The following is a 12,543-nucleotide window of genomic DNA, read 5'->3' on the forward strand; positions in this document are numbered from 1 at the left end:
GGAAAACCAAAAAACAGCCCTGTCTGGTGCAAAACACAGAGACAGGAACAATCACCCACAAACACACAGTGAAACCCAGGCTACCTAAATATGGTTCCCAATCAGAGACAATGACTAACACCTGCCTCTGATTGAGAACCATATCAGGCCAGACATAGAAATAGACAAACAAGACATCCAACATAGAATGCCCACTCAGATCACACCCTGACCAACCAAAACATAGAAACATACAAAGCAAACTATGGTCAGGGTGTGACACCAGGGTTGGTTATGGTCAAATATGTTTAAATTCAGAAGTTAAACTGAAATTGCAGTTCCAATTGTCCTCATTACTTTTCAATGAAGAACATTCGGAATTTAAATGTGATTAACCCCAGTCATCGTCCCCCCTTGTGGCCCACTCTCACTCTCTTCCCTCCCTATATGTCCATTCAGCTCATAAAGGCTTCCTGCGCTTCGAGGCCTTGGAGCAGTCTGATTGGTTCAGCCCAGGGCAGTCCTGGAGGGGTGTGGCCCCAAGGCAGAGGTTTCTCCTCATACACATCCTGAAGAAGGTGGGGTGAAGAGGAGTGTGTTGTTATTATAAAAATAAAACAAATTATTCGGAAGCAGCAGCTATTCTTCCTGGTGCGTGTGTTCCTGGTGCGTGTGTTCCTGGTGCGTGTGTTCCTGGTGCGTGTGTTCCTGGTGCGTGCCTGCGTGCGCACGGGAGTTGCCTATAACAAGAGATGGCAAAATTTATCAGGATGTTGCTCCATTTTCACTCAAAGGCTGTATGGGGGGGGTTGATCTCTCTCTCTCTGCAGGTGACCCTGTACACCTATAACTGGTCAGTGGACCTTGGAGCCTCTCTGAACCGTGGGCTGGTGAGGCTGGTCCAGTAGCAGAATGCCAGGGCCCACGTTGTCCACTGTGTCCTCAACCAGAAGATGGGTCTCTTCCACCACTGCTGCTTCTCTGACACACTGGCCCACACAGACCCCAAACAGGTAAACGTTTCTTACTCACCTTTACTCATATACATGTACCAGAAAATCCACTGTCAATCTCACACAACCATCATACTTGTATGAGTGTCAGATTATAACCACACACCAAGACCATTACGGAGGTCTTTAAATCAGACACACCTGCCCAAGACCTGAAAAGCTAAACGCTCAGTCTCACGCACGGCACAGCCGTCTGGTTTAATTCATCACAGTCTAACACCCTTTGATGCAACATAACTGTGGCCTATAAGTATACATTATATTAAACATATGCCACACACAATCAAAGCATGGCACAATGTTAGGATTGGGACCATTGTCCTGGTGGCTTTAAAAGGTTGGGTCAGTCAGGGGGAATCAGTCTGTTAGTGGTGCATGATATAGGATTTACCTCAGTGTTTTCTGCTTCCTTCTACGCGGGCCAGTACCCTTGTCTCACTGGACCGTGGCTCCTGCTTTCACCTGGGGTTCAAAGCAAGGCCACGGGTACTTTTTAGATGGCATTTACATAACAATGTCACGCGTGTAATGGTAACACAATTATACTAGAGTTTACATTAACATAAAACACTGGCGTCGAGGTAAGTCTCCATGGAAATGCGGTATTAGTGTTAGTGGAGCATCTGGTGGTGCAGCAGGTATAGGCCAGGCCACTCCCGAGGCAGGTTACACACATCTGTCAGCTCCTGAGGGTGGGACGTGGATTCCTTCCACACTAGCAGGTCCTGTACCTCCTCATTGCTTTTCTTTTATGTCCCCCTCTCATTCTCCTCTTAGCTAAAGCTGGGAGGCTGGGTGTCTTCTTGTCCACCCCTCCTTCATCTCTGTTTCTCTGAGGTTTAAACAGCAGTAGTTTAAAACATCTGCTATCAACAGCTCTGTCACTTCTTCACTTTGTCCTTTACATTCAGTTCTTTCAGCCCTCATTGGAATTGCATTGCAAGGAGTTGCATTGTTAAATGGTGTAACTACAGTTACAATATGTGTTATATCATATACTTATATATCTCCAAGACTTATGCATCTGATCTTCCTGAATCCATTTCCACTGTCCATTTCCATTGACTCCGACCGAAGGTGGCTCCTCTTCCCGTTCGGGTGGCGCTCGGCGGTCGTCGGCGTTGTGTCGTTGTGTATGTTGGAGACGAACGTGTTTGTTTCTATTCATGGATTTTGCTGGACTGTTTTCATCCCCACGTTTGGGGCATTTGTTTTGAGCACCCAGTGTTTTGTGGGGTGACTATGCATAGATAATAAACAGTGAATAGCAGGAGTGTAAAAACAAAGGGGGGGTGTCAATGTAAATTGTCTGGGTGGCCATTTGATTAATTGTTCGGCAGTCTTATGGCTTGGGGGTAGAAGCTGTTAAGGAGTCTTTTGGACCTCCGGTACCACTTGCCGTGCAGTAGCAGAGAGAACAGTCTATAACTTGGGTGGCTGAAGTCTTTGACCATTTCTGGGCCTTCCTCTGACACGCCTAGTATATAGGTCCTGGATGGCAGGAAGCTTGGCCCCAGTGATATAGTAGGCAGTGCGCACTACCCTCTGTAGTACCTTAAAGTCGGATGCCAAGCAGTTGCCATAACAGGCGGTGATGCAACCGGTCAGGATGTCAAATATTTTCAGTCTCCTGAGGGGCAAAATGACTGTTTTGGTGTGTTTGGACCATGACACTTTGTTGGTGATGTGGGCACCAAGGAACATGAACTCTTGACCTGCTCCACTACAGCCCGTCAATGTTATTGGGGGCCTGTTCGGCCCTTCTTTTCCTGTAGTCCACGATCAGCTCCTTTGTGTTGCTCACATTGAGAGAGAGAGAGAGAGAGCAAGAGAGAGGTTGTTGTCCTGGCACCATACCATGTAGTGGAATAGCACCCTATTCCCCTATGTAGTGCACTGCTTTTGACCGGGTGCCATTTGGGACACAGCTGAGGAGTGTTGAGAATCACTCAGCTCTCTGACTTCACGGCCCGTGTTTTTAGTTTCGTAGCTCCAGGGTCAAAAACAAAGAATGCCTATAATTTCTGAGCAGTCTGCCTGAATGCTTGACTACAAGAGAGGAAAGAGAGAGGTATTTTTAGGTGCTTGATTTTGCTAACAGAATAGGCACTGTTTTACTCGTTGCTTTTCCCTTGGAACTTAAGAGGATACACATATTGCGTTTTTGTTTAACAACAGTGATTTTGAGGTCATAACTGTGATAAATGGGACAAACATCCTCCCAACATTTTGTCAGTAAATAAGTGCAATGCCATTGCCCCCAGTGTCATCACAAGACAACCAATTACAGTGCAAAAAAGTCAACATAAAAGAAAGGAAACGTCCCAAACTTTTTCTCTCTCGTTCTTGATGCCCTCTTAATCGCCTCTACACTAATGAATGAGGACAGAAGGCAGAGTCAAAGCGGCAGAAAATTTGCCCGCGCAGACCGTCATCTGTCACTGTCCTGATGAAGAGCACAGTGGGCACCAGTGCCCAGTTCAACCCCCTTCACCCCCTGGGCATGAGACAGACACTGGACAGAGGGCTCTGCCCATAGAGATCCTATTAAGTTATTATTCTAATTTCTAATTCTATGGCTTTGCCACACTGGGGCATCTGGGCCCTCCCCGTCCTCCTCTTCCTCCTCGTCCATTGCCCCGGTCCTGCCCAGCAGCCATTAAGCTGCTCTCTTGAGCTAACTTCCCCAAAAGTTCCTTTTAGTAGGGGGGTTGGGGGCATAAAAGCTGTGCAGTGTAAATCAGGGCATGCTGTCCATGCACCATCTCCAAAGCTTCAGCACTCCTTTGGGTTGACTATAATCGCTGCTACAGTTTGAGTCAAGGGCTCAGTTGTATTAGGCTTTTAAAGTAGATCATGGTTTCAGCCCTACCAGAGTTGATCTGTACATTTGATGTCTATAAATATATACTGTAGTTGATGAAAATATGGGTTTCTGAAGTGTTATTCTACCGTTTAGGTTTATCTAATATGTCAAATAAAATCTAATTGTATTGGTCAAATACACGTGTTTAGCAGATGTTATTGCGGGTGTAGCGAAATTGTGTTTCTAGTTCCAACAGTGCAGTAATATCTAACAAGTAATATCTAAGAATTTCACAACAATACACACTAATCTAAGTAAAGGAATGGAATTAAGAACATATAAATATATATACGAGCAATGTCAGAGCGGCATAAACTAAGATACAGTAGAATAGAATATATACAGATGAGATGAGTAATGCAAAATATGTGAACATTATTAAAGAGCTCCATTTTTATGGAATGGTCTGCCTACCCATGTAAGAGACGCAAACTCGGTCTCAACCTTTAAGTCTTTACTGAAGACTCATCTCTTCAGTGGGTCATATGATTGAGTGTAGTCTGGCCCAGGAGTGGGAAGGTGAACGGAAAGGCTCTGGAGCAACGAACCGCCCTTGCTGTCTCTGCCTGGCCGGTTCCCCTCTTTCCACTGGGATTCTCTGCCTCTAACCCTATTACAGTCACTGGCTTACTGGGGCTCTTTCATACCGTCCCTAGGAGGGGTGCGTCACTTGAGTGGGTTGTGTCACTGATGTGATCTTCCTGTCTGGGTTGGCGCCCCCTCTTTGGGTTGTGCCGTGGCGGAGATCTTTGTGGGCTATACTCGGCCTTGTCTCAGGATGGTAAGTTGGTGGTTGAAGATATCCCTCTAGTGGTGTGGGGGCTGTGCTTTGGCAAAGTGGGTGGGGTTATATCCTTCCTGTTTGGCCCTGTCCGGGGGTGTCCTCGGATGGGGCCACAGTGTCTCCTGACCCCTCCTGTCTCAGCCTCCAGTATTTATGCTGTCTCTCTCGGAGGACCTGAGCCCTAGGACCATGCCTCAGGACTACCTGACATGATGAGTCCTTGCTTTCCCCAGTCCACCTGGCTGTGCTGCTGCTCCAGTTTCAACTGTTCTGCCTTATTATTATTGGACCATGCTGGTCATTTATGAACATTTGAACATCTTGGCCATGTTCTGTTATAATCTTCACCCGGCACAGCCAGAAGAGGACTGGCCACCCCACATAGCCTGGTTCCTCTCTAGGTTTCTTCCTAGGTTTTGGCCTTTCTAGAGAGTTTTTCCTAGCCACCGTGCTTCTACACCTGCATTGCTTGCTGTTTGGGGTTTTAGGCTGGATTTCTGTACAGCACTTTGAGATATCAGCTGATGTACGAAGGGCTATAAAAATAAAATGGATTTGATTTGATTTAAAGTGACTAGTGTTTCATTATTAACGTGGCCTGTGATTTCAAGTCTATGTATATTAGCAGCAGCCTCTAATGTGCTGGTGATGTGATGGCTATTTAACATTTTGATGGCCTTGAGATAGAAGCTGTTTTTGATTCTCTTGGTCCCAGCTTTAATGCACCTGTACTGACCTCGCCTTCTGGATGATAGCGGGGTGAACAGGCAGTGGCTCAGGTGGTTGTTGTCCTTGATTATCCTTTTGGTCTTGCTGTGACATCGGGTGCTGTAGGTGTCCTGGAGCACCACCCTCTGGATAGCCCTGCGGCTGCGAGCGGTACAGTTGCCAAACCAGGCGGTGATACAGCCCGACAGGATGCTCTCAATTGTGCATCTGTAAAAGTTTGAGGGTTTTAGGTGCCACACCAAATTTCTACAGCCTCCTGAGGTTGAAGAGGCGCTGTTGCGCCTTCTTCACCCCATGGTCTGTATGGATGGACCATTTCAGTTTGTCAGTGATGTTTATGCCGACGAACTTGAAGCTTTCCACCTTCTCCACTGCAGTCCAGTCGATGTGGATAGGGGGGTGCTCCCTCTGCTGTTTCCTGAAGTCCACGATCAGCTCCTTTTGTTTTGTTGATGTTGAGTGAGAGGTTATTTTCCTGGCACCACACTCCCAGCGTCATGTCATTGTTGGTAATCAAGCCTGCTACTGTTGTGTCGAGGCGTGCGTAGCTATGCAGTCATGGGTGAACAGGGAGTACAGGGGGGGCTGAGCACGCACCCTTGTGGGGCCCCAGTGTTGAGGATCAGCGAAGTGGAGATGTTGAACAACATTCTTACATAGGTATTCTTCTTGTCCAGATGGGATAGGACAGTGTGCAGTGTGCAGTGTGCAGTGCGATCGTCTGAGGATATATTGGGGCGGTAAGCAAATTTAAGTGGGTCTAGGGTGGCAGGTAAGGTAGAGGTGATATGATCCTTGACTAGTCTCTCAAAGCACTTCATGATGACAGAAGTGAGTGCTACAGGGCGATAGTCTTTTAGTTCAGTTACCTTTGTTCCTGTATCCAAGAAAGCAATGGTTCCATCTTGAAGCATGTGGGGATAGCAGCATGGGATAGGGAGAAATTGACTATGTTCGTAAACACTCCAGCCAGCTGGTCTTCGCATGCTCTGAGGATGCGGCTAAGGATGCAGTCTGGGCTGGCATCCTTGCGAGGGTTAACACGCTTAAATGTCTTACTCACATCAGCCACGGAGACAGAGAGCCCAGAATCGTTGGGCTCTCCGTAGCGGGCCACGTCGTTGGCACTGTGTTATCCTCAAAGTGTGCGAAGAAGGGTTTTAGCTTGTCTGAAGCAAGACGTCGGTGTCCGCGACAGGGCTGGTTTTCCTTTGGTAATCCGTGATTGTCCGTAGACCCTGCCTTATACAGATGAAGTCAGAAGTTTACATACATTTATGTTGGAGTCATTAAAACTTGTTTTTCAACCACTCCACAAATTTCTTGTTAACAAACTATAGTTTTGGCAAGTCGGTTAGGACATTTACTTTGTGCATGACACAAGTCATTTTTCCAACAATTGTTTACAGACAGATTATTTCACTTATAATTCACTGTATCTCAATTCCAGGGGGTCAGAAGTTTAAATACACTAAGTTGACTGTGCCTTTAAACAGCTTGGAAAATTCCAGAAAGTGATGTCATGGCTTTAGAAGCTTCTGATAGGATAATTGACATAATTGGAGTCAATTGGAGGTGTACCTGTGGATGTATTTCAAGGCCTACCTTCACACTCAGTGCCTCTTTGCTTGACATCATGGGAAAATCAAAATAAATCAGCCAAGACCTAAGAAGAAAAATTGGAGACCTCCACACGTCTGGTTCATCCTTGGGAGCAATTTCCAAATGCCTGAAGGTACCACATTCATCTGTACAAACAATAGTACACAAGTATAAACACCATGGGACCACGCACCCATCATACCACTCAGGAAGGAGACACATTCTGTCTCCTAGAGCTTAACCTCTCTGGGATATGTGGGAAGGTAGCGTCCCACCTGGCCAACATCCAGTGAAAATGCAGAGTGCCAAATTCAAATAAATTACTATAAAAATGAAACTTTGATGAAATCACGCATTCAATATACCAAATTAAAGCTACACTTGTTGTGAATCTAGCCAACGTGTCAGATTTCAAAAATGCTTTACGGCCAAAGCAAACAATGCTATTATCTGAGAATAGCACCCCAGTAAACAAAGAGAGAAAAGCATATTTATTTTTTGCCCCACTGTATGTAAACTCCCGACTCCAACTGTACATACTGTACTGTCTATTGAATTATAATGCACATTATAATGTAGTATATTGATTTGTTTGTAATGGTTGTCTTGTATGTATGCTAGTTTTTACAGTTTCGTTAATGATATATTTATTTGTGAACGAAGGGGATTTGTAAAGCAATGTTTTTCTAACACCCAATGTCAATGTGTTGTTAAAGGTTTAAAGAGGGTGTTTAAATTACAAGATGCACTAGCTATGTTCATTTGATACAGGATGAGCCACACCAGTCCATCCGCAGCCAGGCAGGCAGTAACCGAGATGAAGTAGCCAGCTCTACTTATTGAGGAGATGTGGGTAGTCAGTCCTTGGCCCTAACAGAGACAGACAGTGCCATGCAGATCCAGGCAGGAGGCTCAAGGCCTGGCTGATAGCTGTTAGCTGCTGGCTCTGAGCTGTGAGGGATGGTTACCACATGCTACATGGCCCTGGGAACACTAGGCTGTCCTAAATGGTACCCTATTCCCTTTATATTGCACTACATTTGACCAGAGCCCTATGTGTAGTACCATATAAAGAATAGGGTGCCATTTGTGACACATACTTACTTCTCCCCATTCCCCACCGCTGTGCTGTGTGACTAAAGAGTGTTCGTGTGGTTTAATCTCCATGTTGACAGAGATGGAGAAGCAGATAAAGATTGAGAACCTTATTGTGACTTGGCAGCAGAGGTCAGCGCAGTCCAACATGCCCATCTCAGTAAGTACCACAGCCGTTCTAGACACACCAGAGTACCACAGCCGTCCTAGACACACCAGAGTACCACAGCCGTCCTAGACACACCAGAGTACCACAGCCGTCTTAGACACACCAGAGTACCACAGCCATTCTAGACACACCAGAGTACCACAGCCGTTCTAGACACACCAGAGTACCACAGCCGTTCTAGACACACCAGAGTACCACAGCCGTTCTAGACACACCAGAGTACCACAGCCGTTCTAGACACACCAGAGTACCACAGCCACAGCCGTCCTAGACACACCAGAGTACCACAGCCGTTCTAGACACACCAGAGTACCACAGCCGTTCTAGACACACCAGAGTACTACAGCCGTTCTAGACACACCAGAGTACCACAGCCGTTCTAGACACACCAGTGTACCACAGCCGTTCTAGACACACCAGAGTACCACAGCCGTTCTAGACACACCAGAGTACCACAGCCGTCCTAGACACACCAGAGTACCACAGCCATTCTAGACACACCAGAGTACCACAGCCGTTCTAGACACACCAGAGTTCCACAGCCGTTCTAGACACACCAGAGTACCACAGCCGTTCTAGACACACCAGAGTACCACAGCCGTTCTAGACACACCATCTGTCTTACAAATTCATGGAGTTCAGAACATGCTGCGGAGTACACACACAGCGACTCTTATTCAAATCTCAGAAAATGGCATCTCTCCATCTCAAATACATTTACACACATTTGCATGTGGGCACAAGTGCTTGTGTGAAATTCGTAAGATTCATCCAAGAGCTCCTATGCTGTCAGGAAGATGGGGGTTTTATGCACTGTAGCTAATTGATGTATATTTAACTCTTGCCATGTTTTACTAGTCTGGGACTTTGGCACAGAGAAATAAATAGGATATTATTTTTAAGTAGTCCCCTTTTAAATATCCCAACTAATTCACAAAGGTTACAAGCTGCCAAGGAACATTTAAAGAGCTTTAAAGGAGAGACGTTAACTCTTAAGTTGATATTACAGCAGGCATCATGGGACTGTAGAGTTGATATTACAGCAGGCATCATGGGACTGTAGAGTTGATATTACAGCAGGCATCATGGGACTGTAGAGTTGATATTACAGCAGGCATCATGGGACTGTAGAGTTGATATTACAGCAGGCATCATGGGACTGTAGAGTTGATATTACAGCAGGCATCATGGGACTGTAGAGTTGATATTACAGCAGGCATCATGGGACTGTAGAGTTGATATTACAGCAGGCATCATGGGACTGTAGAGTTGATATTACAGCAGGCATCATGGGACTGTAGAGTTGATATTACAGCAGGCATCATGGGACTGTAGAGTTGATATTACAGCAGGCATCATGGGACTGTAGAGTTGATATTACAGCAGGCATCATGGGACTGTAGAGTTGATATTACAGCAGGCATCATGGGACTGTAGAGTTGATATTACAGCAGGCATCATGGGACTGTAGAGTTGATATTACAGCAGGCATCATGGGACTGTAGAGTTGATATTACAGCAGGCATCATGGGACTGTAGAGTTGATATTACAGCAGGCATCATGGGACTGTAGAGTTGATATTACAGCAGGCATCATGGGACTGTAGAGTTGATATTACAGCAGGCATCATGGGACTGTAGAGTTGATATTACAGCAGGCATCATGGGACTGTAGAGTTGATATTACAGCAGGCATCATGGGACTGTAGAGTTGATATTACAGCAGGCATCATGGGACTGTAGAGTTGATATTACAGCAGGCATCATGGGACTGTAGAGTTGATATTACAGCAGGCATCATGGGACTGTAGAGTTGATATTACAGCAGGCATCATGGGACTGTAGAGTTGATATTACAGCAGGCATCATGGGACTGTAGAGTTGATATTACAGCAGGGCATCATGGGACTGTAGAGTTGATACAGCAGGCATTGGGACAGTTGATATTACAGCAGGCATCATGGGACTGTAGAGTTGATATTACAGCAGGCATCATGGGACTGTAGAGTTGATATTACAGCAGGCATCATGGGACTGTAGAGTTGATATTACAGCAGGCATCATGGGACTGTAGAGTTGATATTACAGCAGGCATCATGGGACTGTAGAGTTGATATTACAGCAGGCATCATGGGACTGTAGAGTTGATATTACAGCAGGCATCATGGGACTGTAGAGTTGATATTACAGCAGGCATCATGGGACTGTAGAGTTGATATTACAGCAGGCATCATGGGACTGTAGAGTTGATATTACAGCAGGGCATCATGGGACTGTAGAGTTGATATTACAGCAGGCATCATGGGACTGTAGAGTTGATATTACAGCAGGCATCATGGGACTGTAGAGTTGATATTACAGCAGGGCATCATGGGACTGTAGAGTTGATATTACAGCAGGCATCATGGGACTGTAGAGTTGATATTACAGCAGGCATCATGGGACTGTAGAGTTGATATTACAGCAGGGCATCATGGGACTGTAGAGTTGATATTACAGCAGGGCATCATGGGACTGTAGAGTTGATATTACAGCAGGGCATCATGGGACTGTAGAGTTGATATTACAGCAGGGCATCATGGGACTGTAGAGTTGATATTACAGCAGGCATGGGACATGGGACTGGAGAGTTGATATTACAGCAGGCATCATGGGACTGTAGAGTTGATATTACAGCAGGCATCATGGGACTGTAGAGTTGATATTACAGCAGGCATCATGGGACTGTAGAGTTGATATTACAGCAGGCATCATGGGACTGTAGAGTTGATATTACAGCAGATATTACAGCAGGATCATGGGACTGTAGAGTTGATATTACAGCAGGCATCATGGGACTGTAGAGTTGATATTACAGCAGGCATCATGGGACTGTAGAGTTGATATTACAGCAGGCATCATGGGACTGTAGAGTTGATATTACAGCAGGCATCATGGGACTGTAGAGTTGATATTACAGCAGGCATCATGGGACTGTAGAGTTGATATTACAGCAGGCATCATGGGACTGTAGAGTTGATATTACAGCAGGCATCATGGGACTGTAGAGTTGATATTACAGCAGGCATCATGGGACTGTAGAGTTGATATTACAGCAGGCATCATGGGACTGTAGAGTTGATATTACAGCAGGCATCATGGGACTGTAGAGTTGATATTACAGCAGGCATCATGGGACTGTAGAGTTGATATTACAGCAGGCATCATGGGACTGTAGAGTTGATATTACAGCAGGCATCATGGGACTGTAGAGTTGATATTACAGCAGGCATCATGGGACTGTAGAGTTGATATTACAGCAGGCATCATGGGACTGTAGAGTTGATATTACAGCAGGCATCATGGGACTGTAGAGTTGATATTACAGCAGGCATCATGGGACTGTAGAGTTGATATTACAGCAGGCATCATGGGACTGTAGAGTTGATATTACAGCAGGCATCATGGGACTGTAGAGTTGATATTACAGCAGGCATCATGGGACTGTAGAGTTGATATTACAGCAGGCATCATGGGACAGTTGATATTACAGCAGGCATCATGGGACTGTAGAGTTGATATTACAGCAGGCATCATGGGACTGTAGAGTTGATATTACAGCAGGCATCATGGGACTGTAGAGTTGATATTAGAGTTGATATTACAGCAGGCATCATGGGACAGGGCATCATGGGACTGTAGAGTTGATATTACAGCAGGCATCATGGGACTGTAGAGTTGATATTACAGCAGGCATCATGGGACTGTAGAGTTGATATTACAGCAGGCATCATGGGACTGTAGAGTTGATATTACAGCAGGGCATCATGGGACTGTAGAGTTGATATTACAGCAGGGCATCATGGGACTGTAGAGTTGATATTACAGCAGGGCATCATGGGACTGTAGAGTTGATATTACAGCAGGCATCATGGGACTGTAGAGTTGATATTACAGCAGGCATCATGGGACTGTAGAGTTGATATTACAGCAGGCATCATGGGACTGTAGAGTTGATATTACAGCAGGCATCATGGGACTGTAGAGTTGATATTACAGCAGGCATCATGGGACTGTAGAGTTGATATTACAGCAGGCATCATGGGACTGTAGAGTTGATATTACAGCAGGGCATCATGGGACTGTAGAGTTGATATTACAGCAGGCATCATGGGACTGTAGAGTTGATATTACAGCAGGCATCATGGGACTGTAGAGTTGATATTACAGCAGGGCATCATGGGACTGTAGAGTTGATATTACAGCAGGCATCATGGGACTGTAGAGTTGATATTACAGCAGGCATCATGGGACTGTAGAGTTGATA

General features: G+C 45.6%; 1 protein-coding gene across 1 annotated transcript in view; it reads left to right on the forward strand.

Annotated features, from left to right (window-relative positions):
* Nucleotides 1–211: 211 nt before the first annotated feature.
* Nucleotides 212–12,543, forward strand: part of LOC112251610 (KICSTOR complex protein SZT2-like) — a 35,615-nt gene continuing 23,283 nt past the window's right edge. Inside the window, exons 1-2 of the mRNA XM_024422584.2 lie at nt 212–557; nt 810–992. Coding sequence (XP_024278352.2) covers nt 933–992 — 60 coding nt within the window. The 5' untranslated portion in view covers nt 212–557; nt 810–932. The remainder of the gene's footprint in view (nt 558–809; nt 993–12,543) is intronic.

This window comes from Oncorhynchus tshawytscha, linkage group LG05, assembly GCF_018296145.1.
Source record: "Oncorhynchus tshawytscha isolate Ot180627B linkage group LG05, Otsh_v2.0, whole genome shotgun sequence".
Taxonomy (NCBI): domain Eukaryota; kingdom Metazoa; phylum Chordata; class Actinopteri; order Salmoniformes; family Salmonidae; genus Oncorhynchus; species Oncorhynchus tshawytscha.